This window comes from Dipodomys merriami, unplaced genomic scaffold, assembly GCF_024711535.1.
Source record: "Dipodomys merriami isolate MVZ:Mamm:240054 unplaced genomic scaffold, mDipMer1.0.p SCAF_34, whole genome shotgun sequence".
Taxonomy (NCBI): Eukaryota; Metazoa; Chordata; class Mammalia; order Rodentia; family Heteromyidae; genus Dipodomys; species Dipodomys merriami.
The window spans coordinates 3953328-3971186 of record NW_027204937.1 but is presented as its reverse complement, the minus strand read 5'-3'; the positions used below and the strand labels follow the sequence as shown (position 1 = coordinate 3971186).

General features: G+C 39.2%; 1 protein-coding gene across 4 annotated transcripts in view; it reads left to right on the top strand.

The window, feature by feature from the left end:
• Positions 1-1250: 1250 nt before the first annotated feature.
• Positions 1251-17859, top strand: part of Oma1 (OMA1 zinc metallopeptidase) — a 58801-nt gene continuing 42192 nt past the window's right edge. Inside the window, exons 1-7 of one of the 4 annotated variants that reach the window (XM_069987152.1) lie at positions 1287-1326; positions 2815-2976; positions 9826-10341; positions 12635-12863; positions 15272-15445; positions 15545-15652; positions 17593-17721. In XM_069987152.1, coding sequence (XP_069843253.1) covers positions 9845-10341; positions 12635-12863; positions 15272-15445; positions 15545-15652; positions 17593-17721 — 1137 coding nt within the window. In that variant the 5' untranslated portion in view covers positions 1287-1326; positions 2815-2976; positions 9826-9844. Of the gene's footprint in view, positions 1327-1680; positions 2037-2814; positions 2977-9825; positions 10342-12634; positions 12864-15271; positions 15446-15544; positions 15653-17592; positions 17722-17859 lie in introns of those variants that run through there. The other 3 variants (XM_069987151.1, XM_069987154.1, XM_069987155.1) reach the window with 3 other exon arrangements.

Sequence of the window (17859 nt, the reverse complement as noted above, 5' to 3'; positions counted from 1 at the left end):
ACATTTCCACAGCTATAGTATAGAATCTGGAGGATTTAGACTTTGAGTAAGTTTTCTGTTCTGGCTATGTATCTTTTTTTGTGCTGCCATTGGGGAAAACCTTTAACATGCTCTGGATGGAATATTTGTGTATGTTGCAACTATCCAGTGTGATGGTGTGTAGCGTTCGGGTGTTTGGCAGGAGCTGTGAATGTTGAATGTTCTCCTGAGATCCTTGTGATAAATGCCTCGTCCCCAGAGTGGCAGTATTAGGAGGTGCTCTGGACTTTTAAGGGCAAGACCTTATGAGAGAGAGGTCCTTGGGGTGTTGAGAGTGTACCTCCCAAAGGGATTGTGAGGCCCTGGCTGTAGTCCTCTCTTTTTCATATGTTGTTTCCTGGTTCATGATGTAAGCACTTTGGCTCTACTATTCACTTCCTGCCTTGCCATCTGGCACTATCACCAGAAAGACACAGGAATGGGTCTACTCAGTTTTGGACTAGAGCTTCCAAAATCATGTGCCAAAATAAACCTTCCTCTTTGGACAAGTTAAGTATTTCCAGTATTTCATTTCAGTCACGTGAAACTGGTGAACACAAGAAGTAATTAGGTCATGGAAGGGAGTCGTCCTGAATAGGATTAGTGTCTTTACAGGGAGCTGGAGAAACCACAACTCTATTGGTGTTCTCGGATCTTGCTCATGCAAGATCGCTGGTACCTACAGTGCAGGTGGTCCTCAAGAAAGTTCTTTTTGGTGGAATGAAGCATACTATTCTTGGTAGTTGATAGTATTTCCAAAAACCTGCCAGGTTATGCTGGTATATCCAAACAGATATATCCACACTCCAACTATTATTTGTATTCCGAACAGCTTCAAAACTAAGCATTCTTAGTCTTTTGGCAGTCCCTAAGTCTTTTTTCTATGTGCCAGTGCTTCAGCAGGCCAGACCTTGCCTGTATCATACTTTTTAAAATTTGTGCTGGAATGAATCCAGGGCCTTGTGCATGCTAGGCAAACCACTCGACCACTGAGCCACAGACCCACTGTCCTTCCTGATAGGATCCAACAGAAGCAACCGACAAGAACTGAGCCTTTAGTTCCTCTAGAGCCCAGGGTCATCCCCCTCCAGCCGCTTGGGGGCGCCAGGGCATCAGAGTCCGCGCAGGGCGAGGGAGGCCGGCTAGGAGGACGACTCTAGTGTGAGTAACGACTGCTCGCAGTGGGCGGAGCCAAGGGGGGGGAGTCCCGCGGCCCCAGGGCAGGGAATGCGGAAGTGGGGTGTCTGGGAGGAGTGCGCGTGCGCCGAGGTCGGACCGGGGGTCCTCCCGCGCTATTCCACTGACGGAGTAGGTCCTCTTGGTGACGCCTTTGCCTCATTTTCCTCGTGGGCCCGAAGGGAGAGGGGCGGAGTGTGGGAGGTGGGGGGGGGCACGGGTGGTGGTGGGCTGCGTGAGGCGGCGGGTGGGGACGCGGGCTGGGGAAGGGGCCCCGTGAGGGGGGTGTGGAGGGGCGGCAGGCGGGCGGGGGGGGCGGGGCCTGGAGGGAGAGCCTGGTTCCCCGGCTGGGGTGGGGGCGGCGCGGGTTGGGCGGCTGGATTGGCCGGGAAGGTTCGGGCCCCGCCCCTCCTCCCCGGCCCCGCCCCTCCTCCCCGGCCCCGCCCCTCCTCCTTCCCCGGCGCCCCGCAGCCTCCGCCACTGAGTCCGCTCGGCGGCCTGGCCGGCCTGGCCGGCTGTGGGGAAAGCAGGGCGGCGTCCTGCCCGACCGGTTCGTGGTAAACCTGTGCGCGGAAGGCCCACGTGGGTTCTATGGAAGTGTCGCCCTCGGGGAACGCGGGGCCGGCCGCCGGGAGGGCGTCCTGCGCCTCGGGAGCTGACCCCCTGTGGGCATGCGCCCCGAGGCCCCGAGGCCCGGCCCCTCCTCGCAGCCGGGCTGGAGCGGGAGGCGCCCTGCGACCTCGGGCCGCCCCGGAACCCACTCGGCCCTGCGATCGGCTCATGTACCCATTTCTTACGACGCTTTCCAGTGCTGTGTGTACTCGGCCCGAGTGACTGTTAAAGTACGCCTCCTATTATTATTATTTTTTTTTGCCAATGTGACAGCGGTTTCCATAGAAACCGGGGAAGAAATAGTCATTTGCAGCAGGAGTTGTGAACACTTGTCTCCGAGGCTTCAGCTGCCAGCGCCGGAGTGAGCCGAACTTGCTCATTCCCAGACGCCGCAGAAAAGAATTAAGGATCTGAAATGTGCAGAGGCTAGCCATGCGGATTGTTTCATTATTGTTCTCCCACCATTAATATTCAGTAATCCTAGAAGTCGGCCGGCTCCATTTGTTGACCTACCACAGTTCGTCTAAAGAGACTGTATCAGTACTAGTTGTTTCTTAGGTGCCCGGTGGTCTAGTGATTGGCTCTTTGAAAATATATAAATAGATTTCTTCTTCACTCTATATTAAGGGTAAGCCAGGGAATACAGATTATCAGCTACTATTTTTGTTCTAAGTGACACTTGATTGTCAATGACAATATAATGATTTTAATTATGTACATGTTCTAGGACTTTTGTTTTTGCCTCTGTCAGAATAAAGAGTGCCTCCTATGTTCTGAAATGAGCAGTTTTCTTGTCATTTGAGCAGAACTAAGCAGTGTAGATGTGCATAGGCAGACTTAGGAGACTGTTCAGACATGAGCAAGTAAATCAGAAGTTCTGGCATTTAGCAATGGGGTGAGGAGGGGTTAATGCAGGTACCTGGGGGTAGTGGCAGGCCACATTATGAAGTTTATTGAAGCCTAAAACTAATACGAAACAGGCATCGTGGTGTATGCTTTTAATTTCAGCTCTTCAGGAAACAGACTCGGGCAGATTAAGGTTGGAGGCCAGGCCCAGCACAGTTAGTGAGAACCTATCTCAAAAACAAAAGGGAAGAGTTGGGAGCATCACTCAAGTGAGAGCCCTTGACCCTGAGTTCAATCCCCAGTGACACAAGAAAAAAAAAAAAGGTAATTACAAAAATACTAGCTTGATTTTAGAGTTTACAATAGTAATATATTCTGTTTTTGGGGTTTTTTTTTTGGGGTCCGGTCATGAGGCCTGAACTCTGGGCCTGGATGCTGTCCCTCAGCTCTTCAGCTCAAGGCTAGCACTCTACCACTTGAGCCACAGTGCCACTTCTGGCTTTTTTTTTTCTGCTTATGTGGTGTTGAGGAATAGAACCCAGGGCCTCATGCATGCAAGGCAAGCGCTCTACCACTGAGCCACCTTCCCAGCCCAAAAGTAATATATTCTGTATTCAGAAATACTTAAGACTTAAAGTCTTCGATACACCATCCTGCCACCCAGATAATCTTTATGAGTACCTTGTATATCTTTCCTAAAATTCATTTTGTGTACATTAGCATATTTATAGCATATATATGTATATTTGTGTGTGTTTTTTTGTTTTTTGTTTTTGTTTTTTGTTTTTTTGTTTCTGTTCCGTGGTGGGGCTTGAATTCTGGGCTTGGGCCCTGTCCCTCCGCTCTTCAGCTCAAAGCTAGCACTCTACCCCTTGAGCCACAGTGCCACTTCCAGTTTTCTAGTAGTTTATTGGAGATAAGCCCAGGCTGGCTTTGAACTATGATCCTCAGATCTCAGCCTCCTGAGTAGCTAGGATTACAGGGGTGAGCCACCAGCACCTGGCATATATTTGTTTTTACAGATTGGGCAGGTGGCTTTGTCTGTTTTTATTCTCTGCTGTATTCTCATCCAGAATGGGTGTCTGGCATATAGTTGCACCTATAAGATTGAATGAATGAATGAATGAAAAGTTGAATGAATGGAGTAACAATCCAGAGGTCAATATTTGAGTGAGATAAGTGTTTCATCCAGGTAGTCAAAGAGAAACCTGTTGAAATTGTTTTATATTTATTTATTTATTTATTTATTTATTTATTTATTTATTTATGTATTGTGAAAATACCGTACAGAGGGGTTACAATTACATGGGCAAGATAACGAGTACATTTTTATCAAGCATTGTTGCCTCCTCCTTCCCATCCCTCCTCCCCTTCCCATCCCTTCCCATACCACCCCCACCCCCCTTGAAATTGTTTTAGAAGGTTATAGGGGGGTAAGGGTGTATAAAGAGTGTGAGTTTGATTGGAATATGTTGTGTGCATGTATGGAAATGTCATATGGGGCCTCCTTTCTACAATTGTATGCTAATAAAAATTTTAAATTTGTTACCAACACTTAAAATAGATAAATTTCACATAAAATTTGAATTCTGGCTTTCCTTGAAGGCTTTGTTTTTGTTTTTCTTTTTCTCCTGTCTTTAAGTAGCTGTATACATTGCCATTCAATACATACGCTACATCTTAATCAGTGCCACCCTTTTCGTCCTTCCACATCCCTCTCAACCCTATCACTTCTCTCAGTTTTCTTAATTTTGTAGGATGTACATTGAATTTTAAGACTTCCCCCCTTCATTCACCTACTCTGACCTCCCACCCCATTTCCTGGTGTTTAGTTTGTTGGACTTCGAGTTGTTAGCCTTTGTGGTGACTAGACTCAAATCCCATGGTACTAGTCATACCTCTTTTAGATGGGCTTGAATCTGTGTTAGCCTCCCTGTGGCTTTGATGATACCACAGGGTCTTACTTTGACCCTACAGATCTTCATTCTCCAATGTAGTCACATACAGTATGGCTGCTGATTCATATTAACTAATCATTCTGTCCTTCAGATGAACCAGTCACATATCAAGTGCTCAGCAGCCACCTGCAAGGGGCTGCTATCCTGAGCAATACATACACAGAGCATTTCCATCCCTGTTAGAAATCAAATGGCAACAATAAGCCAGGTCCATTTCCTTTACTTCACATCTGGTGAAAGGGTGCAGTGCTGCTTTAAATCTTGGGTCATGCTAAACAGTGTTCTTACAGGAAGTATTTATTGCTGTTATTTGTAAATCTGCCTATCTGCCCAGAACAGATCTCTGGTTCCAATAGCTGCATTGTGTTACCAGCATAGGACATTTAGCTGGGTGCAGGTGGCTCCTTCCTGTAATCCTAGCTACTCAGAAGGCTGAGATCTGAGAATCACAATTAAAAGCCAGCCTGGGCAGAAAAAGTCTGAGACTCTTATCTCTAATTAACCACCATAAAACTGAAAGTGGAGCTGTGGGTCTAAGTGGTAGAGTGCTAGCCTTGAGTGAAATAATTCAGGGACAGAACCAAGGCTCTGAGTTCAACAAACAAAAAAGTAGTACGGGACTTTTATGTGAATTATTGACTAGATTCTGTTGTTCTGTTTGGGTTTTGCAACAATTGCTTTAGCACTAATTTTGGGGGTGAACTGGATAACCATCACCCCAGGGTGGCAAAGCCAGGAAGAACTGGGTGGAGTCATTTAGAAGGTGGAATTAATAAGATTATTTAATGGTGACTTCAATTTTTTGGATGTCAAAAGTCACTAGGGTTAATCTAGGATATTTTAGAACTGACTCACTGTTGAAAATTGGGAAACAAGTACAGAAGAAACCCCCAGGTAATTCTAATAAACATTTATAATATTAAAATGTTATTAATTTTTATCTGAACTCATGTGTAACTGCTTCTTACTTTGTTTTGCCATATAGCACCAACTTTAGGGCCAATTTAGCCAGGCTTTACAGTCCTATGCTGGACACTGTTTGGTGTAACTTTTTCTGTGTTAAGATAGCCACTTCTTGTTCTGTGGCCAGTGGGGTCGCTAGGCACAGATATGTCCTTAAGCCCATTTTCTACATTGAGGCTGAAATGAGGCAGGTATTTAGCACTTATCCATTTAGTAACTCACCACATATGAAATAGAAGAAAGAACATTGGTTTGTCTTACTTTTGTAGTTTGATTTGTAGTAGAAAGTTTAAATCCCATCATTAAATGATGACTATTAGTTTTGAAATTATTTTCAGGCTTAAATTATTAATATTTATGTTATATTATTTTATATATTTATTATTATATTATTTATATTATATTATTTTACCACTTTTTAGCTTCATTCAAAAATGAACAAAAAGACTATCATCTTGTTAATGATGTCAAACTACTACAAATCAGCCTAGATTATAATTTTGTACTAACTTATAAAAGGACAACTTGAAATGAATTTCAACTTAGCATGACCTTTATTCACTTTATACATGAATAACGAAAGAGTAAAATGTATAATCTACATTAAAGCTAGTTTTAGTATTTTCAAATAGTTTAATATATAATCTGTTTATTAAAACTTGCAGTTCTTAAATATCTTTTTAGATAATACTGTATTAACCAAAGCTGTTAGTTTTACATGCCTCCCTTAACTTTTACTATATAAATTTTAAAACTTCTAAAAAACATAAAACAGCAAGAAAATTAAGGAACGCACACATATAACCATCATGTTGATATGATAATTGCTAACAGTATTGACTCTGTGTGCAGAGCTTGAGCTTGTGTGTGCATGTATGTGTGTATGCATTTTCAGTAGAATTTGAAAGTATCAGTTATCATGAAGAGATACTCCAACAAATGTCAGTAGTAAGAGCTGCTTCTATCACCAGACTCTATCTAAGAAAATAATCGCCTAAAGTTACTTCAGAACAAATCCACGTTCAGATTCCTCATCTTGTTTTGTTGTCTTGTAAAGCTATTTTTTTCTTTTGGTATGGGATACAAAGTTTACAAATTATGCTTTGGTCTTGTGTCTTTTTTAGTATTTAAAAATTAGTTTGATACGTAGTTAACACAATAATTGTACACAGGGTAGCATAGTTTAAGGTTCTTCAATTTTTTTTAAATTTTGGTAGTTCTGGGTTTTCATCTCAGGGCCACATAATACACATATGCCTTACCACTTGAGCCATGTCCCAGCCTTTTTTTGCTTTAGTTTGTGTTTGATACAGTTTCAGCTTTTACCAGTTCTAGCCTTGGACCTGGATCTTTTCCCTGTACTTCCCACAAAGCTGGGATGGTGTTTGTACCATCATGCCCGGCTCATGAGAGAGGTTCTAACTAAAATTTGTTCCCTGGGATGGCCTCAAACCAAGATCCTCCTATCCCTGCCCCTAAATATCTGGGATTGCAGGTGTGTGCCTCTACTCCTGGATCAGATTATTTCTTCTTTTGAAGAGTTTATACATCTAATGGAAAATAACAAATCTGATATTTTCTGTTTCATTGGTTTAAAGAAGTAATGATGTGCCTTGGAATTGTTTTATTTATGTGTCTTGTGTGTGTGTGGGGAGTCATTAAACTTCATGGGTTATTGAATTTATAATTTTCATCACATTTTGGCAGTTTGGGGCCATTATTTCTTTAAGATTTCCCTTTTTTGAAGATTACAATTACAAGGATATTAGTCTACTCAAAGTTGTGACCCTTGATGCCCTTTTTCCAGTCTGTTTCTATCTGGCATGTCTTCAAGTCTACGGGTTTTTATTCCTAAATACTTAGTTCTAGTATAAGTTTCATCCAGTGTATCTTAACCTTAGAATTATGGGTTTTCTTATTTACATTAAATGCAGGAATTTTTATTTTTTTGTAGACTCCCCTTTGTGGCCCAGGCTGTTCTTAGACTCACTCTTCCTCAGCCTCTCCAGTTACAGGATTATAAGATGTACCACTGTACCCAGATGTAGACCTTTAACAGGAAATAGCTACTCAGGAGGCTGAGATCTGAGGATCGCGGTTCAAAGCCAGCTAGGGCAGGAAAGTCCGTGAAACTCTTATGTCCAATAAACCACCAGAAAACTGGAAGTGGCACTGTAGCTCAAGTGGTAGAGCGCTTGCCTTGAGCTGAAGAGTTTCGGGACCCCAGAGTTCAAGCCCCACCACCACCAAAAAAAAAAAGAAAAGAAATAGCCCATGTCTCTACAAGAACCTGTTCAAGTTTTCCTTTAGTTTCTTAACCATGGAATTCAATAAGCTTACCTTATTTGCAGATTTATTACAGGTGTTTTTGGCCACATATAGTTAAAATAGAAATGAAATTTAAATCTCACGTGTTTATATGCAGATCAGTTTTTGGGAGAAGCTTAGTCAGTCTGTGTTTTCACCAGTTGTGTTTGAATCACGGTGTGATTGTCCTCTCTAAGGACGTGGTGTCCCCAAAGCAGAGTAAAAATTAATGTGCTTAATTTAAGCCATAAAGTGACAATGTTAGATCTGTTGAAAGGCGGCATGCCTTTTAGTGGAAATTGGGGGCATTATGGGAAAAAAGGAGTCAAGCATCTGCTGTACAATATGAACTCGGCATCCTGACTGTCCAGTTATTCCTTAATGGTGGTCTGGCTGGAGGCATATACATGCCCATATCAAAGGTCTACTGTATAGTTATAGCTACTTGAATATGCTCATCTACTAAAACTGCCATCTGTATTATGTTTCATTGATATTTCTAATTATTTGTTTTGCATTGATATTTCTAATTACTATTTATTGTTCATTGATATTCTGATTATGGACCAACTATATTTTTTAACCTCTTGCACTCCTGGTAATATGTATTGTAAACTGTGCCTTGTGAAGTGTTGGGTATATTTGCATTCTTATGAACTTCTCTCCAGTTGACACCCCCTCCCCTGCCAGAATCCCAAGGATGTTGTTTCTTAGAAACAGTTTCATCTTTTTGGGTGTTGTTTTTACTATAATAGATTTTAGCTCAAATGCCAAGAGGCCACTGGGTGTTGCTTTTAATCTGTTATGTGAGGTCAGAACGCCTTTTATTGTAAGACTTAATTTTTGTCCCACACTCTTCAGTGTATTCTTCCCAGTGCTGTGAATTATTAATGTATTAGGTTTTTAACTTTGAAAGGTCAGAACAGACACTGGACCCTTGCGCATTGTATGTGCTCTAGTCTTTTCAGATTTTTTTTTAACTTTTGGGAGGGGACAGGTTTTAGAGTTTTTGTTTGTTTGTTTTTGTTTTCCTTCTTCACGTGTATGTCTTGCTAGGACTCAGCTGAATAGGAGCCAGGCCTTTTCTATAGATGTCAGGTATCGCTCTGTGTCCAGCCCTCTGTTGTCTGTCCTCTCCCCTGTAAGCACTGGCTGCTTGGGTATGCTTGATCTCTCAGCTTCCCATCTTCAGTTTAGTGACACCACTGGACTCCACCTATGTTTTTCCTGTGTGCCTGAGGCCTGGAAACTGTACAGAAGTAAGCGGGGCAGTTGTAGGACTCATCTTGTTTGTCTTTAGTCTCTCAGTCCTCCACTGCCCATGTCAAGCCTGCTGAAACTTACTGTCTCACATATTGTCTGGATTTTTTGGTTGTTTAGGTAGGAAAGTGAATTTGGTCCATTTTACTACATCTTGACCCCAACTACGAGTCTCAGGATTTTATTTGAAGGAATAAATTTGCAATTTCTAAGATAACATTTTACAGGATTACCTGAGTGGCTCAAGTGGAGGTGGAATATCTGCTTAGCAAGTACAAGGTTCTGAGTTCAAACTCCAGGATGGCAAAAAAAAAAGATGGAGTTTTTAAAATTAAGTTTTTTTTTCCTGTTACATATTCCTTCTACCCACAGTTACTGAGAATTGACACTTTTGCTGTTGTTTGCATCTAGCCTGTTTCTTATTCTCCAAATACTTTGTTGTTAAAATAGACTTCTTCCAAGCTGAAAATAAGAAAATGATTGAAAGAATTCTGGTTTCTGAAGCCACATTGCAGTAATGCTATACATACTCTTCTGTTCTATGTTGTGAGGGGCCAAAGCTTTGAACAGGGAAGGCCCTGAATAGAGCCCAAAAGGATTTAGTGTGAGAAGCTAAAGAAAGGACACTTAGTGCACCTTATAAATATTTTCCTTGAGTATTTATATTTTATCTTTTGTGTCCTAGGTAACCAAGAAAAAGGAAGATGAGCTTCATCTATGGACTGCAGTCTGGCACTAGAAACTACTTTTTCTCCCGGTGTCATTCACTGGCTAACTGGGCCAAATGGAACTCATGCCCAGTAACTTCCACAGGCAGCCATCAAGTACGAAGTCTCCATGTAGTGCATAGGTATCAGGCACTCAAGTCAGCCAGTCACTGTGGTGTGGTCACTTTCCTGCCTGCTCGTTTCTGTAGGACTTTGAATAACAGACCAGAATGCCTCTCAAGTGCCAAAAGTAGGGCAGTGTGGATGGATGCGCATAAAGGTGCTACAGGAAGTGGCTCTTTTCCAGGATGGGTGATGATAAAGCCAGGTGCTATGCTCCCTGCTCTCAGGTCCTTGTGGTCTTCCAGCTGTTCTCGGGAAAGAACAGCAGCCCAGAGTCTCCACACTTCTCCCTGCATGCAGGCCGCCCCTGTGCCTCTCCTGTTGGTCATCCTGAAACCTGTGCAGAAGCTGCTGGCAATCATTGTGGGCAGGTAGAATGCTTTGGAAAAATGACTTTGTATTTTTATTATTTGTGGAACAATTATTTTTATCATCTTGTACTAACTTAAAAATTAAGCTTTAGTATTCATACATCTATACTTTTAAAGAAGCCTTGCTAATCTTCCCCCATATCATGTTTAGCTCAATGTTAAGTTTCTAAACAGTACGTCTCATTCAATTGTGTTATTTGTGATTTAAAAATCTTAAAGTACTTTGCTGCACATTATGGTATAGAAATAGGTTTAAAAGTTGTGTATTTAAATTTATTTATAATTGCAAGAATCAGAAGTATTGACTATAACTCATATATAAGAACATTGCCTATTTATTTTGTGAAATTTTAGGTTGTGAATCATGAAACTGAGTAATTGATAAGAAAGGGTTCGTGCCTAGCAAAGTTAACTCTTAGACCATCAGTATTTATTTTTCCTGTTCTATTTCCAAAACATTATTTTTATGTTAATTCTTCATAACAATTACTATTTTTATGGCTGTAAATAGTTTTTAAGCCCTATTTTCTCTTGCTTTATGAAGATTGAAGAAAGCTAATCATTACCTCTTCATAAAGGTTCCTTAAAACTGTTAACTATGAAGTCCTTTATAGTAATCTCTTTTCTTCAATTTACATTTACTCAAAACTCAAGAACTTCCCCTAATGTATTGTGTCTTTGCAATTTAGTGTTGGCGTTCAGAAAATAAGTTAAATAACCATATCCTCATCTCTTAGGATAAGTAACAGCTTTCTAAGCTTTAATATGTTCTCATTCTTGTAAATTATTTATATGTATTTTTTGGTTACCACTGGAAAATACCCAAAATTTCATTTTTAGAGTATGTTCTGTATACATTTTCTGTTTTCTTTTTTTGGTATTTTTGGGGTTTGAACTGCTTAGTCACACTTCCAGACTGTATACATACACTTTAAATAAGAAGTAATTAAATTCATCTAAAGTTTGAAATAGGAGATAAGTATATGTCATAGTTTGATTACTGGTCCTTCTGCTTTAAATAAATGCCTTCTCTATGGCATTTCATATGTGTCACTGCCACTGTGACAGACACCTGAGGTAACACGAAGGGAGGGAGGCTCATCGTCTCAGTGGTTTTGGTCCATGGTTTCTTGGGACTGTGGTGGTGCAGTTCTTCATGGTAGGAGTGTGTGGTACAGAAGGCCTTTTCACTTGTTGATGGCCAGGGAGCCTAAAGAGAAGCAGGAAGGAGCTGGGGTTCCAATATCCCACCAAAGGTACACCCCAATGACTCAGCTCCCACTTGGCTTCACCTCTTAAAGGTCCACCACCTCCAGGAGGTCACAGGCTGGCAATTGATCTTTACTGTTTGGGACATGATAAGTAATGTAACAAAATTAAGATGCTTTTCAGAAAGTAACTATTTTGTAAAAGAATTTTAAGGGAATGTTGTATATATGTTGGATTCTTATCAACATTTTATAAATAACTCACAAGGAATTTGTTTTTTGGTCACATTATTGAAAACATGGCTTATTGTCCAAGTGTTTGTGACCTCTGCTGAGCTCTGGAGTGACCTGTTGCTCCCTCTCATTCATTACCTATAAACATTCCCATTTTCTTATTTCCAGTGCCTTGGGCCTTCTTATCACCTCTCCTTTACAAGCTAGTGGAATTTCTGCTTCTGAGCAATATTTTTTCCCCCAAAAATGTTGAAGTAGTTTCCCTTGTACCTTGCAATAGCAGTCAGATTATGCTGGAAGTCTGAGGAGAGTGGGCAGAGTACTGTTTGAAAGTACAGATTTATTGTACTGTAACACCCCGATGTTTATTTGTGCAGTTTATCCCAGTTCGATGGTCACATGGTCAGTCTCTTTAATGTCATCCTTTGTATTACCTGGTTTTCTTGTATTATTTCTGTCATTTTGGACAAGTTGCTTAACTCCTCTATGCCCCAGTCTCCTATAATGTGGTTACAGGAAGATTAATCTGTGTAATAGATTAGAAAAGGACTTTGTGTGGGATATATAATAACTGCTCAGTAGCAGGAGTTGTAGCACAATAACTTCTTACTTAGTGTTTGTCTTAATATAGTTGAAGAAGAAAGTTTAAATGAGCATTAGAGTTTTCAATTGTATGTAGTTAATTACTCTTTCATCCTTTAGTGAAAGTACATAAAATAAAGTCCTATCCATACAGTGAAATACAATGATTGGCGTCTTTGATGACATAAAATTTTAGCATATGCATTTGAATTTCAGTGATGCATGCTGATATGGTGATCAGAACTTTGATTTTTTTCTCTTTGCTCTAGGGGAATAAGGAAATGGTGGCAGGCACTTCCTCCTAACAAGAAGGAACTATTTAAAGAGAGTGTAAGGAGGAATAAGTGGAAGTTACTCCTTGGTTTGAGTAGCTTTGGACTGCTATTTATAGTGTTTTATTTTACTCACCTGGAAGTGAGCCCAATCACAGGACGCAGCAAGCTACTATTATTGGGGAAAGAGCATTTCAGACTCCTGTCAGAGCTGGAATATGAAGTAGTAAGTAGTAATAATTGTTTTTAATTAGATAACACCCAAAGCAGGAAAGTTTCTGAGTATGAAAGATACACTTGTTTTATGTTAGACTTTGATATGAAGTGGGCAGTGTTTCCCAGAAGGCCTTTCACACTGAATTGCCCCCATAGACCCAGCTAACTCCTGCTTAGTGCATGCTCCCTTCATTGACAGTGTCTCAGGAAAGCCTTCCTGGCTTGTTGCCACTGGGTTAGGCAGTGACTGGCCTAGGGGCTAGGTTGTGTCCTGCATTCAGAATCAATTATAAACTAGCTCAATTATGGTTGTGCCCTGTGCTTCGCAGTATAGAGTTAGGCTTCCTACTTTTTTTTTTTCTTCCTTGAGCTTACTGTACTTCTCTTTACTTTACTGTTCCTTCAAAGCATTAACTTTCTGAACTGTCTCCATTACTAGACTGAGCTCTGTGGTGCCAAGGACCGTGTCTGTTTTGCAGAGTAGTGCAAATTAGTGTATATTAATTGAAGATATACCTATAGTGTGAGAATTTTTATACTTTGTATAAAACCTTATATAGTATATATATATATATATATATATATACACATATATATAAAACCTTATATAGTGTATATATACCTCGTATATACCTTATGTAGTGTGAGAATTATTGCACCAGGCATAATGAGTTAGTTTTTTTCCCCCTGACATTGTTTTTGAATTTTAGCAATTTATTGTATTTTTCTTTTTAAAGACAGGATCACACTGTATTACACAGGCTGGTCTGGCCTGGAGCTTTCTATGTAACCTAGGCTGGCCTGCAAATCACAATCCTCCTGTCTCAGCTTCCTGAGTGCTGGTGAGAGACATGTACCACCATGCCTGACTATATTTTCTGAATGCACAATAAATGGAATTCAGAAGTTTTAACTTCTTGGAAAGCATAATAACCCAGATAGTAGCAGAGTTGGACCCTGGCAAAATTCCACAGGGATGGAAATCATCATGGTGTTGCTAGTGCACGGTACATACATGGTATGTGCTCAGTTACCATTGGTCAGTCGATGTCTCTGCGCCTCACTTGATAACTTTGACATGGCTGGGTCTTAGTAGTATTCTTTTCCAAATAAACTTCAGGGTTTGTCAGAGGAAAGTTGCCATTGATAAAAAGAATTAACAATGGCTTAAAATTGTAAAGATTGTTCTTAAAATAAGAGCAATTTCTTGTAGTAGAATCTAAGCAGAGATTTGAAATGTTTCTTAGGATTCATTTAGTTAGATGCAAGTTTGAGAAAAAAAGTTCTAGGAAGATTGAAACAGGACTAGTCTCATTTATATTGCTTTAGAAATGTTTAAGACCTCTGTAGACATGTGCATATGTGTCTATACATGTATATACTTTACTTCATTATTGTTCATTTAAAAACTGTAATACCTGCTTGATATGAAAATTCAAACACATGTTCCATGTTTTTATATTATAGATGTGTTATATTATAAATTATAAATATAAACATAAAATATACAAATATAAGGAACTATAATTATATATTATCTTATTATCTTCAGAAACAGTATTTTTGTTTGTTTCAGTTTACATCAATGAGTTATGTTTTAAAGTATTAATTCATATGAAGATTATTTAACTCCACATTCAATAAAATAATGTAATTTTTTGGCAGTACTGTGGTGTGAGCTCTGGGCCCTGTGTGTGCTAGGCTGGTACCCCACCACTTGGGTTGTAATCCCCATCCCTAAATTTATGTGCTTGTAAACGCATCTGAGAAGGTTACACGTTTTATGGAAATTGAAGTAATGTTTCCAGAACATCCTTAATTTTCTCTCTATACTTAGAGGAATCTCTTGTAACTACAGCTTCAAAGAAAATACCTTTCTCTGTGAAGCGGCTGGTCAATCAGCATCATGCCCTTACTTTCAGAAATTTCCTTTCAATATCTGTAAATAAACTGCTTTACAGTTAGTGAAATGTCTTTTCTTGAGTAAAAGTTATATTTCACCTTAAGTATAGGTTTTAAAAATTTTGTGAGCTAATAAAAGTAATTTCCTTATGCATTTTCTTTGTAATGTTAAATGTTTATTCTTTACATAGTGTATTATTTTCTGAAATACTTAGGAATGTAAAGATAACTTTTAGACTTTTTGCTTGCAGATAGGCTAGTAGAAAACAAAAATAAAAATTTGATTTTGACACATTAATGTGAAGTACCTTAGTGTTAGAATTTATTCCTTCGTGAGAAACGTATTGCCTTTGAATAATTCAAATTTTCAGAAATTTGTATGTTCAATAAATAAGACGTTTTACAAAATTAAAAATTAAAGTATTCCACACTAGCTACATCACTCAACATGAAGTAATACAAACATTTTGTGGCACTAAACACTTTGTAAAATAAAGACTCCTTTTGCTCTTCTAGTGGATGGAAGAATTTAAAAATGATATGCTAACTGAGAAAGACCCTCGATACCTGACTGTTAAAGAAGTAGCTTATCATTTAATTGAATGCAACAAAGATATTCCTGGGATTCCTGAGATCAGCTGGGTTATTCATGTGGTTGATTCCCCTGATATAAATGCCTTTGTGCTTCCAGTAAGTCTGTGTGCTCAATCATTTTGATTGCTAGATTTAATGTCCTCAGTTTTTTTTTTAAGGTTTTCTAATTGTGACACTACTTTCTTTGTGGTGCAGAATGGACACATGTTTATTTTCACCGGGCTTTTAAATAGTGTGACTGATATTCACCAACTTTCCTTCCTTCTGGGCCATGAAATTGCACATGCAGTTCTTGGGCATGCAGTAAGTAGCTATAATAAATATTTGGTTATTGAAATACTGCTTTGAAGTTCACAAGTTATATTGTTTAAGGAACAGAAGCTTTTCAGGTTTCTTTCAGTGATAGAATTTTAGTTTTGAGTAATTGCCTTTTAATATTACCTAAAACTAGCCAGTTGTCTAATTTTGAGAATTTTTTTGGCCTTTAGTATTTGATACTTAGTAATTAGTGTTTCTGTTAAATACTATTTTTTATTACCTGTCTCTTTAGTAAAAAAAGAGTAATTATTCCCAACCTCTAATTATTTCAAATTAAAATTTAGACTTTCCATAACTATTAATATACTTATAATCTAGTCATAGAATTAATTGTTGCAAAGTGATATCACTATTAAGTGGGTAGATCAGTTTCCTTCCTTTTTTATTCATTCTCAGAATAGCTTGGAGCATCTCAGAAATGTCTAGAATGATGTGCTGTGTATAATTAATACAAAGTAATAACTATACCTTGCTCTCTTACAGTTTCCCAAGCTTTTTCATATGTACCTTCCCATTTGTTACCTTAATGTCTTATGAAGCATGTATTTTATTATCCCTGTTTTATAGATGAGGAAAGTAATGTTTAAAAAGACCACGAATAATATGACTAATGTGCCACAATGCTTATCTGTGTGAGATCTATGTTTCCTTTTTTTTCTGTAGTGGTTACCTGCTTGTTAGTGGAATCTATATCTACTAAACTTGGTATCAGTCCATTTGTGTGTGTGTGTGTGTGTGTGTGTGTGTGTGTGTGTGTGTGTGTGTGTGTGTGTGTGTGTGTGTGTGTGTGTGTGTGTGTGTGTGTGTGTGTGTGTGTGCGCGCGCGCGCATGCGCACATGCACATGCATGTGAGTCCTAGGGCTTGAACTCTGGACCTGGACACTGTCTCTGAGCTTTGTAGTTCAAGGTTAATATTCTATCACTTGTGCCACAGCTCTAATTTTGTCCTTTTGGTATTTTATTGTAGATAAGCGTCTCACAGACTTTTTGGCTAGCTTTGAACTACAGTCCTCAGATCTCAGCCTCTTTAGTGGCTAAGCTGGATAGCAGATATGCATCACTGATACCTGGCTGTTTCATTCATTTTAATTGTTATTTATTGGGGGAGGAGAAGAGTGACAGAGAAAGGAAAGGACAATGAGGAATGAAGAAGATTGAAGTACATTGTATACACATACGCACGCACGCACACACGCACACACACACACACACACACACACACACACACACACACACACACACACACACACACACACACACACACACACACACACACACACACACACACCCCATATGCACAATCATGAAGACAGCGCAATGAAACCCATCAAAAACTGTAAAAAGGAAGAGTAGAAGGGGAAGGATGGGAATATAATGGAGGGGTTGAACTTGTTCAAAGTACAGAATATGCATGCATTACTGCAATGAAGCCCTCCCATATTATGTAAAACTAAAATAATTAAAAATTAAAAACTAAAATGATTAAAAATGCAAAGAAAATATTTTTTAAGATACAATGACTATATTAGGAAAAATTCTTTGAGTAAAAGCTGTGTGAATTTGATCAGCTTTAAAGATCTCATTCCTTCTCACCTTCTTTATGTATGAAATGGGGGCAATTATACTTCTTTTGTAGAGTTGCTGTGCTTGTGTCTGTTAGCAAGTAGGTCAGTAAATGTTAAGTGCATGTTAATGTTAAGTAAGTAAGTGAATGTTAATTAAGTGAGTGAATAAATACATAGGGAAACCCAGAACTTTCTGGGAACTTTTTGTTACTAATCTGAAGAAAAACTTTGGATCTTAGTTGGTGAAATCTAGTTGAATACATATAATTGTTTTATGTGATTCACATGATAACCAGAAAATGTAAATATGTACTTTCTCAACTTATTAAATCTATTTTCATTATTTTGATTATTTTTAGGCAGAAAAGGCTAGTTTGGTTCATTTGTTGGATTTCCTGGGTATGATTTTCCTTACAATGATTTGGGCCATTTGTCCACGAGATAGCTTGGCAATTTTGGGCCAGTGGATACAGTCTAAGTTTCAGGAGGTAAGTCTGAGATAATCACTTGAATTTACAGTGACCTGTGATGAAGATATTTTAATATTACTGTAAAGCAACAAATGTCACCCATGTTTCTATTTTTATTAATTTTTATTTTTTGCTAGTCTTGGGGCTTGAACTCAG